The sequence below is a fragment of the Telmatherina bonti genome (assembly GCF_933228915.1).
Source record: "Telmatherina bonti genome assembly, chromosome: 18".
Classification (NCBI taxonomy): domain Eukaryota; kingdom Metazoa; phylum Chordata; class Actinopteri; order Atheriniformes; family Telmatherinidae; genus Telmatherina; species Telmatherina bonti.
In genome coordinates, this window is record NC_136616.1 from 22,637,807 (window position 1) to 22,663,107 (window position 25,301).

General features: G+C 37.4%; 1 protein-coding gene across 1 annotated transcript in view; it reads right to left on the reverse strand.

The window, feature by feature from the left end:
- LOC306769368 (phospholipid-transporting ATPase ABCA1) overlaps positions 1-25,301 on the reverse strand; it is a gene marked incomplete at both ends in the record, with an annotated part of 181,952 nt that overhangs the window by 110,580 nt on the left and 46,071 nt on the right. The window contains 9 exons of the mRNA XM_079257951.1: positions 1,035-1,172; positions 1,854-1,993; positions 2,684-2,815; positions 4,841-5,012; positions 5,609-5,728; positions 7,090-7,294; positions 10,967-11,188; positions 15,928-16,150; positions 24,568-24,744. Of these exons, the coding sequence (XP_079114077.1) occupies positions 1,035-1,172; positions 1,854-1,993; positions 2,684-2,815; positions 4,841-5,012; positions 5,609-5,728; positions 7,090-7,294; positions 10,967-11,188; positions 15,928-16,150; positions 24,568-24,744 (1,529 nt within the window). The remainder of the gene's footprint in view (positions 1-1,034; positions 1,173-1,853; positions 1,994-2,683; positions 2,816-4,840; positions 5,013-5,608; positions 5,729-7,089; positions 7,295-10,966; positions 11,189-15,927; positions 16,151-24,567; positions 24,745-25,301) is intronic.

The window sequence follows — 25,301 nt, forward strand, 5'->3', positions numbered from 1 at the left end:
CATGAATGCAAAACTCAGAACACCGTCATGTCACCATTTTAGCAGTTTTGATTAACAGCCACTAATTATGAGGAGACAGATATACATCTCCAACCTACAACGAGGTGTCAATTTCAGCTCCAATAACATGCGTATGTACGTGCTGCTTTGCAGCTCGATGAGTTTTAAGACAAGAGTGTGAGCTGACACCGAGCAGTGTGTGCTCCTACACGATTTAATCAAAACCACACCCACATAGGGCCGCGGGGTCAACCTGTCTGTGTGGAAAAACCTGCACATTTAATTAGCTGTGAAGAACTGCAGCATTAAATACAAATCCAGCCTTTAGCTTTTGCATATATGTAGTCTGCGTGTAGCTTTTTTTTAAATGTTTCTTTGCTTATTAACAATCCTTAGTAACACTGAGGTTCAAATAAGACCAGAGAGGTGCAAAACATGAGTCATTCCACCAGCTAGGATGTCATTATAACAGAGTTATCTGCAGCTCCCAACTGGAGTGAAAAGGCTTGATTAGAGTGAGGAAGATGTTAATGACATAGTGAGGGTGGGATGTCACTTGGTGCCTATTAAACATCTGCTAAAAAAAAAAAAAGTGCTCATAATGTGCATGTCCTGATTGCAGCCACTTGCAGCCACAACACATACAAGGCCAGAGAGTGACAGACTGACTAATGCAGCAGACATTTGGGGACTTTGTCAATAAAAGCTACTTGTCTTCACTTCTATTTCTATCTGTTTACGCACAAATCACATTTTCTCTCTGTCCTCAATTGAGTGTCTCTGGCAGCAAAAGCTTAAAAAAAAAAAAAAGAAAAACTTTCAGCCAGTGAAGATATTTCATAATCTTAACAACTCTCATATTGGATACATGTCAGCCCTGCCAGTTAAAAGTTTACCCTGAGCCAGCACTAGGTTTGGAAAAAGTTTCTCAATTTGAAGCAGGTCAAACATGTGCTCCGAGCGCATCCAGTCAATTCTACAAACATAAGGACGGAGGGGGGGGGGCTTCAAAGATTTTAACACTGAACCCATACCTTGTTTGTACTTCAACAACAGTTCCCAGATGCCCCTGCGGGCGTAGGGGTCCACTCCTGCTGTAGGTTCATCTAAAATGACGATTTTTGAACCGCCTACAAAAGCTATGGCGACAGACAGCTTTCTCTGCATGCCACCTGAAACACAAAACAAAAAACAATAACTTTGTTATCTTAAATTCATATGAAAGCTGAGTGACATCTTTGTGACTTTAGTCTGTAAAAGCACCTATCCGGCTATTTATCAGCATCGGGTTTCATGTGTAATCCAGACACAATGTCAGGAAGTGATTATAGAATAAATATGTCCAGACGTTCCTTTCCGTGTTTTATTGCTGTTTGCAAGCTGTGAGATGATTGATGGCCTGGGAGCAGATACACCTTCCCACCATAATTCCAGTCTCTACTCTCTTAGTGAGCTCTTCAAAATGCATCCAATGTAGTGCTAATGTAGTGGAAATGTCAGCATAGATCAACCTTGAAAGTCATATTTCAGTGATTTTGCTCACAAGCAAGCCGTGACTGGGGACAATTTATCAAGTAGGACTTGCTCATGCCCCCCAAGACAATGAATTACAACCTGCGACACACAGGTGGGGTGAATGTGCAACGCGGCCGCACATTTGGCAGACGAACAGCATATTATCAACAGAAAGGATAAATTATAAGGAATATTTCTTTTTTTTTTTTTAATTGCACCAGCTCAAGCACACATCAAAAGCAAAATTTATAACTCCACGCGATGTCAGTCAGACCCACTGGGATACACAGATCTTGAAAAATGTCAGTAAACACACACATTTACACACACACGCTCACCGGACAGGTTCTTTGCGAGATCCTTCCTCTTATGTGGTAAACCGACATCCTCAATCATCTGGTCTATCTCCGCTTTCACCTCACTGCGGCTGCGCCCTTTGAGACGGGCGTAGAAGTAGATGTGCTCCTCCACAGTCAGCCTAGAAAGGCGAGAAAGAGCCCATCAGGAGACCGGTTTAGACACCTGAGGAGGCATGAGTGACCAAAACAAGAAACCATCTGCAACTTAATCACGCCCGAGCATTTGGAATGTCCCAAATCTCACATTAACGAATTGATCAAGACAATTTATGAGCAGCGTAATTAAACTCTCCAGAACAAAGGAATGGTCTTTAATTAAATCTGTGTCGACAGCTTCACAGCCGAGGATTTAACATGTCGTAATGCGCAACCTCTATGTTTGCATGAATATTTTAACCCGACTGAAAATAGATGCTTTCACTGTCTGGAATTAATATTAATGGAAGTAATTTGCAGGTGCTCGGCCGTAATTATGATGTAAGACTCAAATCGAGTTTGAGGGGAATCGGTTTTTTGGAGGAAGAGAAGTAGAGGGGAAACAAAGGGAAAATAAGACAGGATAATGGTACGGAATGGCACCATTAGGAGAATCTAGTGGACTGGGTGAATAAAGGTCATTTCGTTTTTATTAAGAAGTGGGATGAAGGTGTGTTGCCGAGAAACATGAGCTAATACTGAGCCCTCATTATGAATAAGATTAAATTGCAATGAAATGACGGCCTCCCCCATTATTCTGATGAAAAATATGATTAACTTAGTGGATAGATAAGATCATAAGTTTTTTTTTTTTTTTTAATAAATTCACTCACTCGTTGAATAAGACGTTATGCTGAGGACACATTCCCAAGTACTTCCGGATGTTATCCATGTCAGTGCGAATGTCGTATCCGTTGATAAGAGCTGTGCCTGATGTCGGTGGGAAGAGTCCAGTCAGAATGGACCTAAAAACAAACATCCAGGGTCACTTAAAAAAAAATCCATTACTGTGCATAATAGCAATCATTCAATTTTTAGCTGAAATTGTTTAAAATCTTTCAAATGTAATGTTTTAAATGCTTTAAAATAAATGTGAAGGTAACATTTCTATTCTTTAACTTTAATTTAATATCTGTTTTACATCAAAACAAAACAAGACCATGACAGGCTGTAATATGTTTAACAGCACTGTTTTTAACCCTGATGCATCGTTTCCACTACAGTGGACACCTATCTAAAGGCTGTTTTCTAGTACATTCATGACTAAGGATGGTATATTTGCAATTTTTGCCACTTCAGTGGGCATTAGGAAAGTCACCCAAGACACTGTCATTGACTGAAGAATAAACTAATATATTGTAAAATTTTATATATATGTGTACATGTAATTTCCAAACATACCGCAGAGATAAACAGGACAAGAATAAGATGCTAATCAGTTTTTGTAGAATATTTCTAATAAATAAATTACCTTATTTATAAATACATATAGAATAGATGAAATAAGCAAACTAAAAAAAATAGTCAAATAAACGACAAAGAAAAGTGTCTCTATACATGTTGGTAGAAGTAAGATATTACATGTGAAAAAAAAAAAAAACAACAAAAAAAAAAGGCTTTTTTTTTTTATTTCATGCATCAGAAGGTTAATTTTATAGGTTTCTATAAAAATTTTCATGCGGAATGTTTTGCTTTTTTAAAAGTTGAATTTTCAAGGTCATTCTATTGAGAAATTATGTCAAAAAAATCACACGTGTCAATTTCTAAAGTTGCAAAACTTAAAAATATGTTGGCAATCAGGTGTAAAACCTATCAACGACTAAACAACAGGACACAACAAAATTTGGGAGTTTTAGTCATTTGTATTATCTAGTTTTTCTACTTCATGGATATTTGTTGTGTCCATTTATTTTCAAAGCTGGAATTTGCACGTAGCTTTTAAAATGTCAACTCTTTTTGTTTTTGTGACAACTTTTTTTGTTTGTTTTTTGGGATGTGTTTCCTACTTACTTTATCATTGGTTTGTTAGCTGGTACAATTCATCTAAGCTGATTTATTACCAAGAAGAAGAAGATGGCAAATGCATGTAGTCCATGTAGTTCTTACATTGTACAAAATCAATTTTAATACAAAGTAATAATGATAAAACAGCCTTAAAGGGCCATTTTATTTCTTGTGGTTTTAGCCTATTTAATAAACAAGGACTAAAAACCTTGTGTAATTAAATTTTCATGGCATCAGTGGAGCTTAGTTTATTCATAACCCTTTCTTGTACCAAACACATAACCATAAAACCTACAAACAAAGAACATGACAGCATAGCATATTAAAGTTCATACAAGTTTGATGTTTGCTTATTTAGTGTCTGTATGCATTTGCAACTAAAGTTACAAATGTTCAGATTTACTGTAATGCAGCTGAAGAGCTAAAACTGATAAAAAAATAAAAAAAAATCTTTGCCTTCCTCGCTGGAAGCAGATCTCTTATGTCTCTGTATTCATACACAACCCAAGTTGTTTCACTACATCTCACAGATAAGAAGATATTGTGCTCTGGCGTTGCATTGACACAGAGCTTTAGTGTGTGACAGAGTCCTTTCTTTGTCCTTTCTTTCACTGTGCCCTGTTATGTTTTGTTCCAGTTGCTCAGAGCGGATGTCTTCCCCACAGCCCTTAGTCGTGCTTCGCTTGCTCTCGCTGTCGCTCATACTTTCTGGGCCACTGGGTTTCATTTATTTGCTGTCATCCTAAACCCCTGCCAACTTTCTACCTATTTTTCAAGCTGCAATTAGATAACTCCCACTATCAACACAGCGGCCGACTCTGTCTGAAAAATTCCCTCTCGGTAGAAGTCCGTCTTTGAAAGCAGTGACCACTGAATTATTGCCGCTGCAGCACAGTCGAACATTGTGCTAGCTGCACCCTGCAAAACGACACGGACGCTGAGATAGTAAAGATTATTCCAAGGGATAAACAAACAACAGTGCTCACATTGTGGTTGTTTTTCCTGCACCATTGTGGCCGAGGAAAGATGTGATCTGATTCTCGTAGAAGTCCAGGCTCAGTCCGTCCACTGCCAGCTTCTTGCCGGTCTTGTAGATTTTGACGAGATTGCGAATCGACACCCCTGCTTTCATGTTAGGTGGCGGTTTCTCCAGATATTCTTCACAAATAGATGTTTACAGTTATAACCAGAGAAACATACAAAGTCAAAGCTTAAATAGCAACAAAATGATATCCCTCATTCCTGATATACTAAAGACAGATATGAAAGTAACGTTATCTGCTAAGCGTAACGTTACATCAGCTGGATCAAGACACTTTAGGGTTGTATGCATTCAAAAATAGCATTTATGACAAAAATACCTTCTTACTTTTCAAATTCAAGCCAGCTCATTAGTCATAGTATTTAATATTTAATACTGTTATTCAAAACCTAAAATAAAAACAGCCCTAATCACTAAGAGACTAGAAATAACTGACTTCATTAACCTGAATGCTCGTTTGGAAATGGTTGCTTTTAGCAAGTTCCTGACTTTAAGACACCTTTTTCCCCAAGCCCTATTATCACCTGATATGGCAAATAAGGTGTTAATGTTTGTTCGCAACCCTTCTCTGTTCACTTACACTTATTATTAGAACAGTCCCCCCCCCCCAATGCAAACAAGAAAAATACATGGTAAGCGCTTTATAACTGAGTGGGTTGTGCTGCACTTATGCTGCAGAAGAAAAGATACAGATTAGAAAGCAGTTTGTTACCATTATGTGCATTGGAATCTTTTAGCAAAGCTGTGTCACTTCCAGTCGCCGTTGTTGATGTGCCACACCAATAAGATGAAGTGAAAGGGAAGTACCATGGCCTGGGAATTCCATATTGACCTGCAATCAATTGTGGAGAACGTTGCTCACATTTATATGAGAGCTTCACTCAAGCAAATACAGTGCTCTATGTGCCAGTCCGCACTCCCGACACAAACCCTGCTTTCTTTGAATTAGAGGTCATGACAAATATCTTAAAAATGGCCTATTAAGATGGGAATATTTGGGATCTATTCATGTTAGAACTTCAATCCCAATGGGTAAAAAAGAGAAACAGCCTTGAGTCTCTTTATCCCCATCTTTTGCTTTTTAAATTACATCAGTGAAAGGTCTGTGAAGGGTTTCATTTATCCAGTTCATGATATCCAATGGAGACTGGGTAAAGTCAGCTGGATTTGTGTGTGTGTTTCTCTTCCTTCACATAGATGGCCTCTCTTTGCTGGAGCTGGCTTCTTAGGAACAGTTTCTTTCTGATTGTGTGGCAGAGTTTGCAAAGCCTTCAGACAGAAACTGTCCCATGCCACAGCAGAGACTCCACACTTTCAGTATATGACTCCAGTGTTATATGCTATATAGAACTTGGGGCAAACAATACAATTACTTAACAGACAGATGATCTGACACAGGTGAACCAAATGATCTGGCCAGGACTGAGCTCATCTTCATAATCGTAATAATAAAGGTCACACTTACAGGAAGTCAATGTTAAAATCCTGGAGAGAGAAAAAGTGGTTTGAGCCAGAAGTGAAAGAGTCCATCTATGTAAAAGTAGAGAAACCTTCTCTAATCAGAAGAGGAGTTATAAGCTAAAGGTGGATACAAAACATTCATCTGTCTTCTGCATCGATTACATGCAGAATTTGGCAGACTTTCAGATGTGTGGACTGATCTAGTAAACTGAGTTGTACCACCTGAAACCACAGGGGCAGCGTTGAGCAGGGCGGCTGATGTACAACAAGGAAAAGAAACAAAGAAGAAATAACCCGATACCAAGTAAATAGTCAATCCAATCTCATTTTCATAATTTAAGTACTGTAATATAACAGCACCAGATCAAAAGGCTGTAGAAAAAATGAAAATAAATGTCACATAAAAGGAGTCTTAAGAGTCGACATAACCTGCTAATATCATCAACATCGATTCCAATACTTTCTAACAGGGCTGTCAAGATGTATGTGTTAATGGAAAGACATTAATATGTGAAATAATTGCATTAAAAATCAAAGCAGCAGTGGTTTCAGTGAACTGAAATCTACCACTATCTCCATTAAACCTCCAAAAGCTCCTCTGGGTGTAAGTAAAACCTCTTTGAACAACTAAATTCAGCCCAATCCAGCTGACTTGACTCACTGAATAACTGTTTTAGAACAATAAAGTTGTTCTAATAACATGATCCTAATTAAATAGCTTGAAAAAATTACCTGGAAAGACATTTTCTATGTACCAGGTGAGCAGCCAGTACAAAAGAGCATCAACAAGCATCATGATGATGGACACGATGAAGGTGTAGCGTCCTCCCTCTTCGGGACTCTTGGCAATATTGTGCCAATGAATGCCGATGCCTTGCTCCTCGTATTTGGAAAAGTTCTCACACCCATAGCCAAATGCCACACATGACAGTAAACTCTGGGAATAAAGAGACATTCATCTTACAAATATTAATGGTTAGAGTATAATAGCTTTGAAAATATATTTTTACATGAGGTTCATACATCTCTATTTTACATCATCTGATTGAAACTCAACACACTCATATTGTGTCTCTGGTGCATGACCATTCCCAATTGTTTCATGATGTTCCCTCACAAACAGAACAGAACAGAATTAAACATGACACTGACATCGGTACAGCAAAACCTATTAAACAACAACCTTACAGAGCAAACCCAACAAAATGAACACAAATGATTAGTGAAACCGATTACATGCTACAGCATGGCTTTACTAAACAGAGTTGAAGTCCCTGGAGTTAGCCATGTCTGGTAGAATCGTAGCCTGGTGGAGCCCCCATATTTTAAAGGATTATTGGAAAGTGAATGCTGTGACTGTCTCTGATGCTTATCCGTTACTGCAAATAGAAAACTGCGTTGATACATCTCAATAAATCTTCAATTGCTGGAGTTAGCGGTTCTTTGTGCTAGCATACTGTACAAGAAAACGTTAAGTGGAGGGAAACGGCTAAGCTCGGATCGAGAATCTTGAGTGGTTGCCAAAATAGTACGGCTCAGAAATTACCAAATAAAGTACATTTCTGATTTCTAAATTGAACTGAGATGATTGACGCCATATTAGCAGAACACTTTTTACTAAGGACGATTTGTAAACTGTTCCTTTTTCCACTTGCACAGTTAGCAAACCAGCTCAAGTTCAAGTAAAAATATTCCGTTTAACAAAATCCAAACTATTTCATTTTTCATATATCTTTTGTGCATTTCCAAAAAATATCATTGTTGATAAGGTCAAGGATTATTTTCTGATGCATTCAGCCAAATTGTAAAAATGACCTGACAATAATCATTAACCACAGAATTAAGGGGATATCACGAGAAATCATTAGCAGCCTAAATATGTCCTAAAATGCATCTGCTGCAAACAAGGATTTGTTGGATCTTTCATACAGTAGGAAACTACAAATGATGCTTTGCCCACAAGACATCATCTGCCGTGGCTTCTCATACAGCATTGCCATGTTGCCTGCCAGCTGTTTTATCACACCTCATTTGCTCGCAGCATTTATCCCTCAGCAGAAGTGTTTGCTGAAGCTTGAGAGACAAATCGTCATGGAGGCCCGATGTTACACCACCATACTGGGATGCTCTGCGGTGACGCTGAACCTATAGCCTGGCTGTAAACACTGCGGGCAACTTCCTGTGCTGTCCTCCACTGCCCATCTGCCAATCAGTCACTAGATGAGGGTAGACAGGGCCAGGGGCCACTGGGCACCCATCCTTGACCTCTGTATGAATGGCTGACAAAACAACAGGACCTACTCCTTTGGCAGCTGAAAAAAAGGGCATAAGTCAGGAGGCAGACAAAACAAGCCCCCACTATTGAACACATGTCAAACTGGAGAGTTAGCCGTCATTCAGCCGGCTGTGGACAAGAAAAACATTGTTAAGAAGAAAAGTAATCTAGGTTCTTGTTTTTTGTTTTGTTTTTTTCTTCATTTTTGATAAGTACAGCTGAATGACTGGCAAGGATCACATCAGACACTAATACCTGTCTGTCTAAAGATGTTTCCTATAAAACTGCAATGTTCAGTTGTGGGCTTACATGAAAATGTCAAGTCTGCTTATCTGCAAAGAGACTCTCAGATTTTAAAAAAAAAAAAAAAAAAGTAAAAAAAAAAATGCAAGAGTTGGACTAATTAAACTATTAATCCTATTAACTTTTCAAGTACAAGCATCAAATATTCCTTTGTTTTATTGATTTTCAGATGGGAGGATTAGCAGCGTGAAGGCATTTGGGTTGTTTGTCACACACAAAATGTGAGCGGAGAACATCATCTCCAGGAAACTGCACAGCCATTTATGCAAACATCAGTGGGCACTGTTACAGCTGGACGGTTAAAGCAGACACAGCTGGGGATTTTTTTTTGTTGCATATCATTCCTCTATCCGTTCCTCTGTACTGCCGGCTACTGAACAAATGCTGAAATAGGCCCCCAACACTTGTAACTGATGATGAAAATAACCTTAATTAGAGCCCTAAAGGAGGCCGTACAACGTGCAGCATTTCCTAATGATTGTCAGAGGAGTCGCATAATTTCCCCAAAGAAATCAGGTTCAACTTTAATTTTTGCAATTTAATATTTCTTAAGATTTTCCAGGACTTTTGTGTTTAATTGAAAACCTGCTTTTCCAAAGACATGTGGGCTCTCTTTGGTGGAAACGGTTACCTCTTTTTACAGAAGCCTACTACACGCAGCCCAAAGCTCATCAGGTACACATTGAAAAACTGTTCTTATCAATCCGGGTAATCTTTTAAAATCCTATTCACATTTAAAAAGTTCATTATCAAGGACAACATGTGGGAGGAACGGCATGCCTTGGCTTGACGTAGTTTCATCTGAGCTTAGAGCAAAAAAAAATTTAAAAAAGGAACGGCACAGAGACAGACACATCTCTGATAAAGTGTTAGGATGAACTGGATAGTAGTCTGGTCAGAGGACCATCGCTCATGCTAATTAGAGGGCTAGAGGGCTATCCATCCAACTAGAACAGGGGAGAAAAATCTTAGCGCCATGGGGAGACCCAGTAATGGCACTTTGTGGAGAGATTAAATAAGGTTTCCTGTGTTTCATATGTAAAATGCCAACCTCGCCAGAATTCAGTCTTTAAAAAGGCAACTGGCCGAAAAGTTCTCCCTAGAAAGGAATTATGATGTAGGACCTACTCAAGGGCACGCAATTTCATCTAAAACGGGGTGTATTTTCTGCAAAAACAAGTGTGTGAAGATGAAAGTTGACAGCAGAAGGGGACTTTTGCCAGACATGGAGCAAGATAGTATTTCAAATTGAAACAGTGGCAAGGGAAACATGAGTGGCCACACGCACCTGATACGGCACCGCTGAGGCTGACATAAAAGAAAACATGACCTGATTAAAATTCTTCGAGGATGCGTGCGCACACGCCGCAATGAAGAGTCAAGATTTTGTGTGTTTTTGTCTGCAAGAGACGGCTTGAGGACAAATGATAGCAGCAGCTGCGTAAAGGTCACGCAGAAAGGCTACGCTGAAAGTTGAGCAATGGTACACTATTTATCTTTATCCCTCAGAGACTGCAAGAAAAAAAACCCACCTTCCTCGCTATGCATATGTTGTCTTCTGTGAAAGAGTTGATGTTTCTGTCAGTTGGGTCCTTTCAACAAAACTTTCCATGTTTTTGGAAAATAGTTCGAAGAAACACTAATAAATATATTAAGACCATATCCTTCTAGCAGCTCTGTTGTGATTGTAAGGTCATTGGTTTCCTTAATTCATGTGGAAAGCTCACGGCTCACGCTTTATTATCCAGTACTTTCCAAACACAGTGACAAATTTCAAACAGATAGTCCTGGCAAGAGAGAAGATCTCACTTCCTTTCATAATAAGCAGAGCCAGAGAAACCAGACTTGTGCCTGTTTGGGTTTAACAGGAAAAGGAACTGGACGCGGAACAAACAACAGTGACGGACAAAGTGTGATTAAAGCGGTAAAAACATAACCTTGGGATTGAGCAGAGATTAAAAATTGGTCCTCACGTATGATAACAGCAGGGGGAGATATTAAAAACCATGTCAGAGCTAAAGATGGACTTACCACGGCAACCTTGGCCCCGAAACCCATGACGTCCCTCCAGGCGTAGCAGAGGATGTGCGGCAGGTAGAGGAGAAAGTAGATGAGGCCACCGCATGCCGCTGCTAAGTTGGCCTTAGAGAAGAAGACGCTAATGAAGAAGCACTGAGAGATGGTGGCCAGGCAGAAAACCAGCAGGAAGACAAAGATTACAGAGGGGTCACTGTATTGCAGGACTTTGCCATACTGGGGGAAGAGAATTAAATGAAGAAAGAAAAGAGAAAAAAAAAAAAAGACAGAGAAAAGTTAATTTCCAATCCACTTAAAAGTTCCTTAAGGTAGAAGTACGGAAAGTAAGGAAATGTGATTATAGTAGCTGATTTTCTTTCTCTAACACACTTGCCGGAGTTAGCCTGGAGACCAGACAGATCTACGAGCTCAGATTTCCACATGTGACTGGCTCCCAAATTTCCATCCGGCCTCTCTTACCGTTTAGCTAGGCTTTCCTCGACGGTGCAGAGAAGCACCATCTGAGCATTTCATGCATTCTATGTCTCTGATTAGCTCCAGGCTGACCCGCTTATTTTCATTTGTGTGACTATGTCAAGCCAGGCAGGGTAAAGAATGATTGGAACCAAAAAAATCTTATATATTTATATATATAAATTCTCATTTAGAGTCATTGGAACCAAAAAAATCTTATATATATAATTGTCATTTAGATAAAAATTATATTATATAATTTAGCAATTCTTAAACGTATCAATATTTTACCGTGCCTGTTTAACAAAGGACCATCCTCTAATTTTAGAGAGCTTGCGAAACCATCACCCTGGTACTGATGTTTTCTATGAAACCCTTTTATGGATCATTTGACTTGCTCAGAATATGGTTCTTTTTGTACTAGATGCCGTTAAAACTACTACATTGGATGGTGTTTGATGGACTTGTATTGATCACAGGCTAAATAGGTAGAAATTTGCTTGGATTAAAATGTCATAAAATGCCAAAATCCCAGGTTACGTTTCATCGCCTCATGAAATGTGATGGTCACCACTCTCTGAAAGTAGCGTTAGGTCCTTTCTAAGCCACTGTTAAATAATTACTAAATCACCTTGAGTACGAGAGTAAGCATGACGGCGCTGACGGCTAGCGGCAGTACACAGGACACGGCCCAGCTCAGCCAATAGATGGCGCTTCTTAGGCCCATGATCCTCACTGTCTCCTTCAGCCTAGCCTCTTTCTCAGAGACAATGCCCTTAACAATCATGGCCACCGAGTAGATCCAGGCTAGAGTCATGTACAAGGGGAGAGAGCTTGCCAGCATACGCAGAAACCTGGAGAGTGAAGGAGCCAGACCAGAAAAGACAATGACCCCATTTCCACCTGTTTTTAAACATGTAATCAGTATTGGGATGTTTTATCTGTCTCTATACGTACTTGTTGAGCCTTTGCCATCAAATTAGATACTAATACGCATTTTCTTTCTCGCTTTAAGCAAGTCTTCTGAGCCGATTGAACAAAAAGAAAAAGCATCCATGTATCTGTATGTTAAGACTGTCACATTATAATTTACAGTAAGTATTATTTTTCCTCGTACCTGAAAGGAGAACTGACAAAAACGCATTTCTGCGAGGAAAAAGTGCATCTAGTCAGTGTGTGCCTCAGATGCTAAGAAATGTTTGGTGTAGAAAGGTCAGCGCTGGAGACTGATAAGTTGTTAGACCTGTGAGAGGGGGTTCAGGCAACAGTCTATCACACAAATGTCACACAAAGTTCCCGTTCACATATTTTGTCTTTGAAACTTGCATCGAATGCGCAGCTTCCCATGCGGCATACAATAAAGGTGCCTTGAAGATTTCCATCACAGGCCTGTGTCATTTTTGCCAGTGATGGAGGTCACATATAACCTTTTTTTTTTTTTTTTTCTGCGCAGACTGAACAGTCAGAGGGGGAAAAAAAAAAAACCACAATTTTTTTCAGCTTATTGGGACAGAATACTGATATATAACCAACCTTGAACTTCAATTAAAGTCAAATTACAAAGACAGTTAAAGGATATTTAAGTTGTTTTGTGATGGTAAAATGAGGGACTAGTGCCTGGAAGAGCTTGGCCAAAACCACTGATAAGACTTTTCCACAAAGAATTGAGTCATCTAATGCCTTCATTCAGCTTATTTCATATGGGAGCTATGTGTGGGATGACAGTTCAAAGAAATCTGCACAGATGCTGCAGAGTAAACGTGTTTTCTCCATCATAATGGCAGTGAAAACAAATGCAAAATGATAAAGGACTCAGGTGCAGATGACAAAACTGCTTGTTGTCAAACATAATCCAGATACAGCCTCATGATAATTACCATTTGATTTACCATTATTATTAATGTGCTGAAAATGACTGTGAAATTATCATTTAGAAGAGGCCTGTGATCTGAATTCTCACGCTGCTTGCTCACTCCTCTAAGGCACTCAACTATCCCAATTTATTGTTATTAATGTTTACAAACTGTTGATGGCTTGCAAACACATTAGGCTGATGGGAAATTACATTTCACCCAGCTGTTCAAATATCAGTTTTTATTTACCAGCCACATTTTCCAATTATACTGCAGGAATTGATTAGACCGATCTACAATAGCCATCATTTTTTATTTCATTAAGTATTCCTGCAAAAGGAGGTGCTCTTAAAGGATGTGTTCTATATAACCCAACAGCACAAATGCTCCTCCAATGGCTTTGTGGATGCTAATAATTAATAATTAAGCAGTGAGTAAACAAGCAAGGGGCATATATAACATCAAACATAGATTCTAAAGCAAAATCATAAAGATTTTTATTTTGTTTGACATTTCTAGTCACCAATCTGGAATAACAAATAATGCAAATCTCTAACCAAGTGTTTTTAGGCTTAATGGGAGCCACTCTAACTGATTTTGACTGCTAATATTTTTCTGAAAATATCTTTACAATGTTGGAAGGATAGTGTAACAACACTGTAACAGCCTTTCACGTTTTCTTTTTTTCTTATCGTATGTTTGAACATAAAATAGTTGTGCAGCGTGTGAATAAAGGAAAATACGTGTGCAATGGAATGCATGTAAAATATCTCTGTTCTTATGGGAAAAACCGGCACCCTTTGATATCATGTGTATCAGAGATGCCCAAATCCAGTCCCCGATATCTGATTTCCAACAAAAGGTATGCTGGAACCTGATTTCCTGGTTCCAGCATACCTGAACCAGGCCTCTTGAGCTGAATGATATGTGTGTGTGGAAATTCAGCTATTTGGTTCAGGTGTGTTGGAAACGGGGGGTTGCATCTAAAAGTTGTAGTACAGTAGATCCTGAGGACTGGACTTTGGAACCCTTGATGTATGTAAAATATACATCTTCAGGAAAATATTGAGGGGAGTCACCTGGAGTGAAAGAAGATACTTGAGGATTTGTACTTTATTATATCAATGAGTATTGAAATGTATTTGATGGATAGCACCTTGTGATGAAACATCTCATTTCCGAGGGGGTCCATAAGGCCCAGATGGCCATGTTTGTTCTGTAGGATCATATAACAGCTGAATTTTCAATTAATGTATTGAGTAAAATGTTTCTCCATCAATTCTTTAAAAAAAAAAAAAAAAAAGTCCAATTTTGCCGTTGCCAAAATGTTAATCTCTAATAAATGCACACATTTAATAAAAGTGGCAAGTGAATGAATAAATAAACTTTCATAATTTGACTATTTTAATCCACTTGATGTAAGATTCCATGAAACTTCTTTTTTCACATTATAAATTGATGAAAAAGTATGTCTAAATTTTTAGTGAAAGCTTTGAAGCCTTTGAAATCCTTTCTTTTTTTTATTTTAATAGCATTTCATATGTGTGTGGGGGTTTTTTTCATCTCTGAGAAAGTAGGGGAAAAACATTTATGCAGTTAAATAAATGAAAAAAATACAGTCAGTTTGGTTTAGAAAAACTCATTTAGGAATTAAAAGGTACCAAGAAACTATCTACTGACTGATTTTTTTTTTAACTATTTGTACAGTAGTTTTGCAAAAGTAGTACATCTTTTTTATAATACATTCTATATCATTTATTTTCTAAATGTCATTTAGCCAACAGTTTTTATAGCATTATAAAGTTTTTATATATAATAAATATATAATAAATATAGATGTTGTTGCTTACGTTATCTATTGTATGTATGAGATGTTTACAGTAGTTCCAGTAACGATCATTCTTTCTCAAAATTCACCCATGAGAAAAGTGTACATTGAAATAAATTCATTTAAAAAAATTAAAAAAGTTATTAAAACCCAGTGTTACGCACTGGGTCTTTGTTACACAGCCGTTTCACTTGAGCTTGAGGTTACTAAGCAAATTAGATTTAACATGATGTATAACATTATACAACATTCCAGTTCAGAATAAAGTTAATTAATTTTCATGCAATCATGAAACATTCTCTTCTCAAATTACAAAAGAGCAGGCATCGAAATTGCATCCTCTGATTAAAAGGAAATAAAATAAATTACAATTGCACTTTTGGTGGCATGCTTAATTAATGAGCCTACGAAGGCTGATCTGCAGAATTAGAAATAATGATCTGATTCTGTGCTTATTAATGCCTCATGATTAACAAGAGTAGGAACATCGAAACACAAAGCATAAAGAGTTCTTCATCCCGAATGACCCGTGTGAGGATGACTTGTTTCACTGCATTTTGTTTGACCCCCGATTTGATGGTCAGGATGAATTTGATTAGCTTCACTTGTCTTTATTATATAAACACTAGAGTTATAACAACAGACAAATCAAGCATGGCATTTTGCTTATCTCAAGCTGTATGTCCACGTTGAGTGAATTTTTCAGTATTTCTGCGCAGTGGCTCAAACTTTTTCTTGCCACAGTGCTGAAATATCGATGCTTTCATATTGTATGCTTTGTGTTTTAATGTTTTCCACTCAGAGACTCTTTTTGCACTGACCTTAACCATGACACTAATGAGCGCACAAGGAACTGTGAGCAAAACAATGTTCTCTGTGAGCGTTGCAGACCAGAGGGCGCCATTTTGAATGCCAACAGCACGCAGCACTTCCTTGAGCCGCAGTTCCTTCTCCAGTACCAGCCCTTTGATGATCATGCACACAGAGTACATGAAGGCCAGCACCAGGAACATGGGGAGGATGCCTCCGATACTCTGTATGAAGCTGGTTGTAAAGGAAAGCAATCAAAAACATCAGAGAAGTGTGGAGGACAAAAAACTACCCAAAATCAAAAACAAACAAAAACATAATAAACAGATTGACATGCCGATAAATCTAAAAAAAAGTATTGAAAAACAAATTTTTTGTAAGATGTAAAATGTAAAAATGTCAGCAAAAGTTAGCAAGCTAATGTCACAAATCAGAAGCTAACTTCAGCACTGTGCACCACCTTGCTCTGTAATGTCACTTTTATGGACTCGATTGAACTGGACTAAGCAAGAACTAGCTAAAGTTGGATGGATAGTGCGTAGTCGGCCCTGTCATGACTGCTGGTACTTGACAGTGATAGCTGTATTAATTAGTCAAATAAAATAAATAGATAAATGTATTGATTTTTCGTGTTGTTAAGAAAACTTGTATTATGGCAGAATTAAGGAAGGTTTTGACATGAAATCCAAGAAAAGCATGTTTTTGTCAAGCAGCTGCAGTGGACTTGGTAGGGGAAAAGGGCAATGGTAGTTTAGGGTAGGGTCCTTCAAACTTTAGCTGTGACCTTCAGCAAACATTCGGAGGAGGTTTAGAAAGTTTTTATCTTAACAATCCAGGAAACGTTCTTCAAACATCACAGCCAGTTTTATCGGATCCTTTAGCCGTTCCTTTGTTAGTTGTGCATGTCAGCAGCTGGAGCCCCCTCTCAGTTACTGCATCCACACCATACAGGAAGGTCTCGTGTCATTTTGACTCTGATTTTTAGATTTTTATGATAGCGATGCGTCAAAAAATTCTGTGCAATCTCCTCCTGAAAGTCAGACATTTCTGTGCAGGTTCATCCACTCAAAGGCAACAAGCATCAGAAGGGATATGTCTTCCATGCACGTAGAGAGACAGTCCCCTAATTTATGTACTGATGCAAAAATGCATGTAGGAAGGCAGAAATACGACAGAAATAAATATAAATAGGCATACTTATTTCTTTGTCATACAAAAAATGCAACATAAAATTAAAATAAATGTGCTTGCAGAAATCAACAGAACTCATGAGGATGTCCATAAAACTTAATGTAGTAAAGGGTCAGTAATGAATAAACAGTAAAATATAGGAATACATAATTGAGGATAAAATGTCAAAGGAAAATGATGCACAAGTAAAAGCAAGATAAATGCAACATAAATTAAATCAACAATCACTAACAATAAACTTAAATGGAAAAGTCAATAATTGCAGCATTAATTGAAAGTTAAATTAAACCTTTTAAAAATTAAAAGAAACAAAAAAATGGTCACATTTAAAAGGTTTCTTAATGGATTCGTTGATACAGAAGTGACAAAACAAAACTATCAGATGTGTGTGTAGTTATCATGCTGAACACTTAAAAAATGCTCACAACTGCTTATGCATACACTCCAACTTAAAGTCCATGACTGTGTAAAGAAAGAAAACATGTTTGTTGAAGACTGAAAGACAACAAGGAGCTCCGAGGAAAAAATAAGCATGAGAAATTTTTAAAATCTGTAATGGAGTTTGCATCTTCAGGATTTTTAACACTTAATTAGATTTATGTAATTAAGACATTTCTATCAGTTTTTTAAACACTTGAAGCTATTACCGAATAATTATTATGATGTAAACAATTCTCAACCATTAAAATTTGCAAAGTTTAGCAACAAAAATTTAGAGAATTAATAAATAAACAAGTCCTCCATTAACTTTAGGTGTAGCCGTACTCTATAACAAATAGAGCCAGGAGGCTGCAAAGACAACAATTTCTATATATTTGCAACCTCTACTGTATTTAGACTGCTTTTTCCCAACATTTATTTACGTTTGTTAAAAAAAGAACAAATCATCATAAGGGACAAACTGGACCATCTGTGCTTCGTTCATGTTTCCATTGCCTTTGAAGTTTTATCATTTTTACGCTGAGCTAACCTTTATAAAGTTGGTGCATCAGCTCAATCGAGCATTTAGTGCTTCGTCTCATGCCAAAGATGATGTATGATTTGATGTTGTTACCACATAATAAGGCGATATTAAACTGGCTTCATAATGCCACTGAAATGCCATGTCAATATCTTCTCCAATGCCAATATAATAAAGTGCTTCCCCTTGATTTATTTGACAGCAAAGGAGAGATATCAAATGCATTTTGACAAAGTATTCAACACTGTTGCTTACATTTCAGAAATACAGGGAACGTGATGCAAGGAAAGCACTGTTCACCTCAAATAAACATGAAGCACAAAGTGGATCTGCAGCAACTGGCAGAACGAAGCTCTCCTGTCAAACATTTCAGTAAACAACTGTTCAAAGCGCTTCAGCTACACTTGCAAGGAATGAATTTTTATTATAATTTTGGAAAAGTTTTTTTTTTTTCTTTTTTCTTTTTTTTTTAAAGCTTTGTTGAATCCCTGCCAAGAATGAACAGTTCACTCAAACATGCACTTTCCTTAATTGCTGGTTTTCTCTGCACAAGTGGCCTATTTCAGAAGGTAATTTTCTATCGTTTGTTTTTCTTCTTTCACTTTTCTTCGAACGGCTCTGATTCATTTTGCTATAATTATCTTTTAAAGTGTTTACTTTTGTTCTGTTTAATGCCGTGTCACGGTAAGTTTCATTTTAATCAATTCATCATGTCACATGTTGCAATTTCAAGACAAATTTGTTGAATTTTGGCTTAAATCTATGGACTTTTTAGGGAAGTCTCTACACTATAGTTAAGGCACTGAGCCAGTTGCACAGAGGAGGAAGTTCATTCACATGAGAAGATGAATGAAAGCGAGACACATGTTTGAGGACACTTGCACAGCCCTCGTGGGAGGATCACCTTTCTGAAGAGGTTTCTAAAGCCACAGGAAAGGATAAGTTGACATGGAGTTCTTTAAACTTCAGACAAAAGGCAACTAAATCCCAAATCCCACACAAGATTATATTAATAAAATTGCCCCTTTTGAAGACACTTCCAAATCGATACATCTCTACAAAAAGCTAACTGATAAATGAGCATCGTTTCTATGGATGTAGGTAGCCGCAAGCCAGAAGTGCATCACTTTGAATACTAATTCCAGCATAATTTGCTCTGTAACGTCTTTGTAACAGCTGACAGGTAGCGCGAGTTAACTCTTTCTGTGACTTCTTCACCGGAGGGGGAAGAGATCAGTCATGCACACCATGTCTGACACTGACAACCTTGCCACCAAGACTCTCCTGAATTATACATTCGCTGATCGATCAAAGGTGCTTAAGTAATAGAACCCGAGGCAGGCCTGTGTTGCATTTGCAGGCTGACCTAAATCTGGGAAAGCAGGGAGACTGATTCCTCGGTGAATGGAGAGATAGCAGAGCTCCATGTCCCCAGAGGTTGGCATACTATGTACACCCCCCCCCCCCCCCCCCCCCTTCTAAATAAAATCTTGCTGTCTCCTTTTGAGCAAACATACCATTTAGCTTCTTGCCTTTCAAACAGTGAACAATTTACTGCAGGAAACAGGCTTTTTTTAAAAATTTTTTTATTAAAGCGTGGTTTCTGTTATTTCTGACAGAAATTATCTCAGGGAGAATGTGCACGGTGGTTTGACATAAAAAGAAGTAAAGACTTTGAACAGCAGACAGCTTTTTGTTTTCTTTTCTCTTTAATCTCAAAAAGATCTCACATGATCACACTTTTCACATTGGTATGAAAGCGCAATTGTATTATACTTAATGCATCATATATATTCCAGTGCAGTTTTACAGTTTAGCCATATGTTTAGATGAAGGAAAAACTATGAAAAAGGACAAGCTTTGATAGGGATTTATGGCTTTCATTTTTTCTATTAAATGTTTAATACAATAATGTCAGGAATGGAGATGAGTGAAAATGAAGAAAAATCACGATAACTGGATATTTAACTGTTACTTTTAGTCAGATATTTTATTTCGAGCTGGTACAGAAGAAAGCTTCCAATTATCACCCAATTCTACAACGAATGCCAAAGAAACATTTTAGCTAATTTGAATAGTAAATGAGTTGACTAGATTATGCAATAAACCAAACAAGAAATAAGTTCATAAATACTCCATATTAAACAGATTCCTTGCTATCTGCTTCCAGATATTCTCAGATGAAGCATCTGGTAGTTGGTGCAGTGAAAATATGAAATTATCAAACCTCTTCCACTCCAGGGTTCTTTTGAAGGTTTTGGCTTGAAAATGACATCCTCAAATACAATTGCATATTTCTCTGTGATTATACACTCAACATAAACTATATTGGTATCAAATTAAAGCTAACACTTGTGGGATTTTATCTGAAGTGAAATCATCAGCACGGATGCTATTATTTTAAAGTAACTGAAGATGGAACATGAGAAAAATTTCATATTTTTTTTATCGGCCAAATATTTTTTTGCGTTTCAAAGTATTTAAAAGCTTTACAAATTGCGACTGTAGACACAAAACACCCAGAAAACCATGCCTCAACATGTGCACAGTACCTGTGCAAAGTTTTGTGCAGCTGAAGCAAAGCACAACAAAGTTACAAGGATTTTAGTAAAGAGGTGGCCAGGCGTTGTTCCGTTTAGTTCAATTCAATTCTGTTCAATTCAACTTTCTTTCTACAGCGTCAAATCACGGCAATGCCATCTCAAGATGCTTTACAGACAAAAAAAAAAAAAAAAAAAAAACACATAATGAAAGCCAATTCATAATAGCCTTTATAAGAAAACCAACTGATTGAGTTGGAAGATCTAACTCAATCTCCCATCCTGAGCAAGCACACTGGCAACAGTGGGAAGGAAAAAACTCCCTTTTAACAGGAAGGAAACCTCCTGCAGAACCCGGCTAAAGGTGGGCTGCCATCTGCCTCTTTAAAAGGCAGCAATGATCTAACTTCATTTGCAGGTATGAAAAAGTTGGTTTCTGAATATCTTTTAAGGAATAACTCAATTATTTATCACCCTATTTATATAGATCCATAAGGAACAATGAAGTTTGACTTATGATGAGAAACATGTTTACAAGAAAATACTATTTACAGAAGAACAAAATAAAACTAAGTTTGTTGTAAACATTTTGTGTGATGACAAACAGAACATATTTATTCAGCCATATTCCATTCATATTCAGCATCCCAGTTTCCCCAGTTGGCCTGCAGGAGGCCTTGGTGTCAGATGTGGAATCTTGCACACACAACCTCTTCCAAGTGTCTTATAAATTATTTCCAGGTCTGTTTCTAGAGTGCAGCATGTCTTCTGGAGTCCCGTTGTGTTGTTTTTGTTTGTTTGTTTTTTGTTAAATACACTGTAAAAAGCAGAAGCCGCTACACTGACTACCACATGACCGTGTGCAGTGTGTGTGTGCGTAATGTGCTCTGCAGATGCTTGCACAGGTTGTATATTTCTGTGTGTTAGCTTTATGCCAGGGTATGACTTTAGCTATGATTGGCCGATTGGTATGACGACCCCTCATTCTAATTTTGTGAAAAGGTAGAATCACGGTGATGTCATCATGTTTTGTTTTTTTTAATGTGACCAATCAGCAAAGCCGGAAATGTTTGTGAGGCACCTGTCGTCGTCCAATAAAATTGATGTTACCGGGCAGAAAATGGTGATTTTAAACTGCTAACGACTTCCAAAGGTAAATGGGAGTCATAGTTGTTTTACTAAATGCAGTTTTATGTCGTGGATTAACGTTTTGGAGGCAAAACAGCAAAGTTAAAACTGAATACGTAATGATGTTTTTTTCAACATGAAGCATAAAATCAGCCTTCCTTTGACTTTTGTTGAGTTCATCTTGATCATAGCAAGATGAAACAGGTATGTGTGGAATCTGTGGGACGTGTGTTTTCAGTAGAGGTGTTATTTGTTCATTACCATGCTGCTGGGTGGACACTAGGGTCCACTGTGTTTGTTTTCATGTTTCTGTGGACTTTGTTTACTTGGGGTTTACTTTGGTGTAATTCATTTTTATTCATCCAGGTTTGGTGGTTATGGTGATGAGTTTTATGAGCTTTTAGCCAAGAGTGTGGACTTTCTGTGGATACCACACATGTTTATTTTTGTATTACTTACACAAAGTTAAACCTTGAAAATGTGGCGTTTACTCCTGCAGTCCCCGGTACCGGGGACTTGGGGTGGAACTTCTGACTTCCAAAATGTCACTGTGAAGGTGTTATCTCTCAAGTCCCAGAACATAGGTAATATTGAAAATTTGTTTTTTAGTAGGGTTTTTTTGTACAATTGCGTCTAGACAAATTACTCCAATTTACTTTTAATTTTCAGGAAAGAAACTAACTGTATTTTCTTGGAATATCCATCATTATATACATTTAAATTACAGTCATGCATTGCTTATTTCTCGAAGTGCATTTTATTCTTTATCTATGAGAAAAAAAATGTAGTATATTTTGAAGCACATCGAAATTGCGCAAGTAAAATATTCACCCTCCACTGTAAAATGAAAAAGAACAGCCATCTCCATCCTTTCACACGGCCAAAACACAGTTCAGGATAAACGTAATTACCATCAAAGTTCATCCCCATCGTGCCTCTCCGTGTTTTAGCGCATCTTCCTTTGTGTGATGTCATTCTCAATTATTAATGGACAAAAAAAAAAAGCAGTTAAAGTGTTAATAATTTATGGAAATGCCCAAATGTCTCAGCAGGCAAAAGAGTAAATGGTGGAAGGGGCGGGGGGGTATTGCAGTGTTTTATGGCTGCTATTTATCTTGTGTAATTATTAATCCTTTGTTTTAGAAAGATGGGCACTGAGGCGATGAGGCCTACGTGAGCAAATAAGCCGTACCGTGACTGTCTAATTTCAGATCATTATCACAACAATGAGTTGTAAATGATGGTAAAATGGAAAATGTGCATCTTAAGCTGTGCATGACTGGAACATATAGGAATCAGCTGCTAAGTGTTCTTTTGTGTAATGGTAAGAGAAAGAAAAAGTTCTATAAAATAGGTGCAGAAAATTTAGAGGACATAAAAATGTTTTGATCCAACAAAATCTACACGGCAAAAGCAAAATCAATGAGGCTACTATGAATCAAAATACACAGCAACTACCGTCTTTCTTCTATTTCATGTTTTCAAGAAAAACATGTAGAAAGTATTACATTTCATTGTATTTCAGAAGCTACCATGCATTTCCAACGGAACACTCCAGAGTTTCTATTTGGTCTCATCAAATATTTGAGCCAAGCATCTCATCAAAGTTAATTCACTGGAAAAAATTACAGCCATCTAAAGCACATTGTTTTAAAAATTTAGATCCATAATCCCTAGAACTGCATTTTCCCATGGGTCGTTAATATTTTCTTGGGTTGTTTGAGGAAAGCATCGCATTGTTGTTCTAAAATCTCAGAAGCAATTACATTCCCTTTTGATGGTATCACTGGGCTTTTCCTTTATTAATGGGGATCATAATGTTGTGTGGATGGAAGTCATTTCCAAGACTCAGAGGAAATCTCGGCTGTGGAAGATTCAGAGTGATACCAGATCCTTTCCGTCCCGAGGTGACGGATCGAGGATGATATAAGCCAGTGCTATCTATAGACACAAATGCAACATGGATCAGTTGTTGATGGAGTTGTGCAACGTTTACTTTGATGGAACAAAATTGAAAGAAACGAACTCAGACTGGCAGCTTGAATTTTTAAAAAAAATGTTTTAAACCAACAAGCCATGTATTTCCTGCTCATGATGATGCTACTCATCCTTGTAACCTCTGTAGTTGATGAAATTCAAAAGATTCAATCTTATGACCAATAATCTGTCTTAAACATGTTCGCAAGAGAGATCCCTCCCTCAGCTAATTTAACTGTGATCAATTAGAATATTGGGCACAAGAATAACAGCATATAGATGCAGGATGAGGTGGGTCAGACAAGTAAAAGGAAGCATCTGTCCCCTGGAAAATCTGAAGCTGCATTTCCATTACACCTAGAATTGTGTAAAAACTAACTGTCGCAATAATAAATGCTAATGGAAGCATTTTGTAAAGAGTTAAATATCACCAAAAAGTTTTTACGCTTTCAGGGGATGGCTGTCTAGATGTTGCAAAAGTGTAATGGAAACACTATTTTTGCATTTATGTGTACCCCGATTTGACATAGCGGGTCATGACCAGTTTATTTCTCGTTAAGAGTGTGTGGTGTGGAACAAACAACGGTGAATCTCAGAGTTTTACAAATGAAAATGAGGGAGAAAAGCTTTGAAAAGCAGTAGCAAATTCTCCGCTACAAGTAGAAAAGCCCAAATAACACTACCTTGCATAAGTTATAATTCGTAATGAAATATAGCTGAAGAGGACTGTTGTGGCGGTGAGTGCAAATCTTTTGAAATGACCAATATGTATTTATTACACTTCCTGCACCTCTTTTCATCACATGCTTTGCAAAAAAAAAAAAGGAAATAAAGAGATAAACTTTTGTACTCACGCATCATCCACAAAGCAAGGGTAAGGCATTTGCTGGGCAAAAACACCAAGTGGTTGCGTTTTTATTGTTTGCAGTCGTATAATGCCATGGTCCATCATGTCCTGCAGGTAGGCGAAGCCACCCCATATGTAGCGCAGGTCATTAAAGGAGTCATCTTTGGCCCCAGGAGACCATGACCTTAGTATTAAAAAAAAAATCACTTTATTAAAATAAAAAAATAAAAAAAAACTGACATTGGGTTAAATTAAGAAATTAAGTTATGCATTTTTTTTATTTTTGGTTTGTACATAGTTCTTTGTTTTGTTGAGATAAAAAAAAAAAAAAACATTTAAAATGTCCATCCTCACTGTCCATTTTTAAAACTCATCTTAAGACTCATTTATGCTCTTCTACTTGGTTTTATTTTGTTTTTATTTGGTCATAACATCTTTCTTACTCTTTACATGTTTTTATTTATGTTTTTGTTTTTTTGTTTTTTTTGCTGCTATTTGTTAAATTTTAAAACATTTTGTGCAGTCATAACTAGTGTTAAAGGGCCTTTAGAAAATTACTGACATATTTAATTTGAAATGACTGTGTTTAGGTTTTGAAGGTAAAGGGGGTAGTTGTATTTTGGATACCATCTACACCGTTTGTTTCTTGTGTGACAAAATAAACTTAATTTTTTAACTCAAAGACTTTGGAAGTCCTCAAATCACCAGAGTATAACAAACAAATGTCAAAATAAAAGCTTA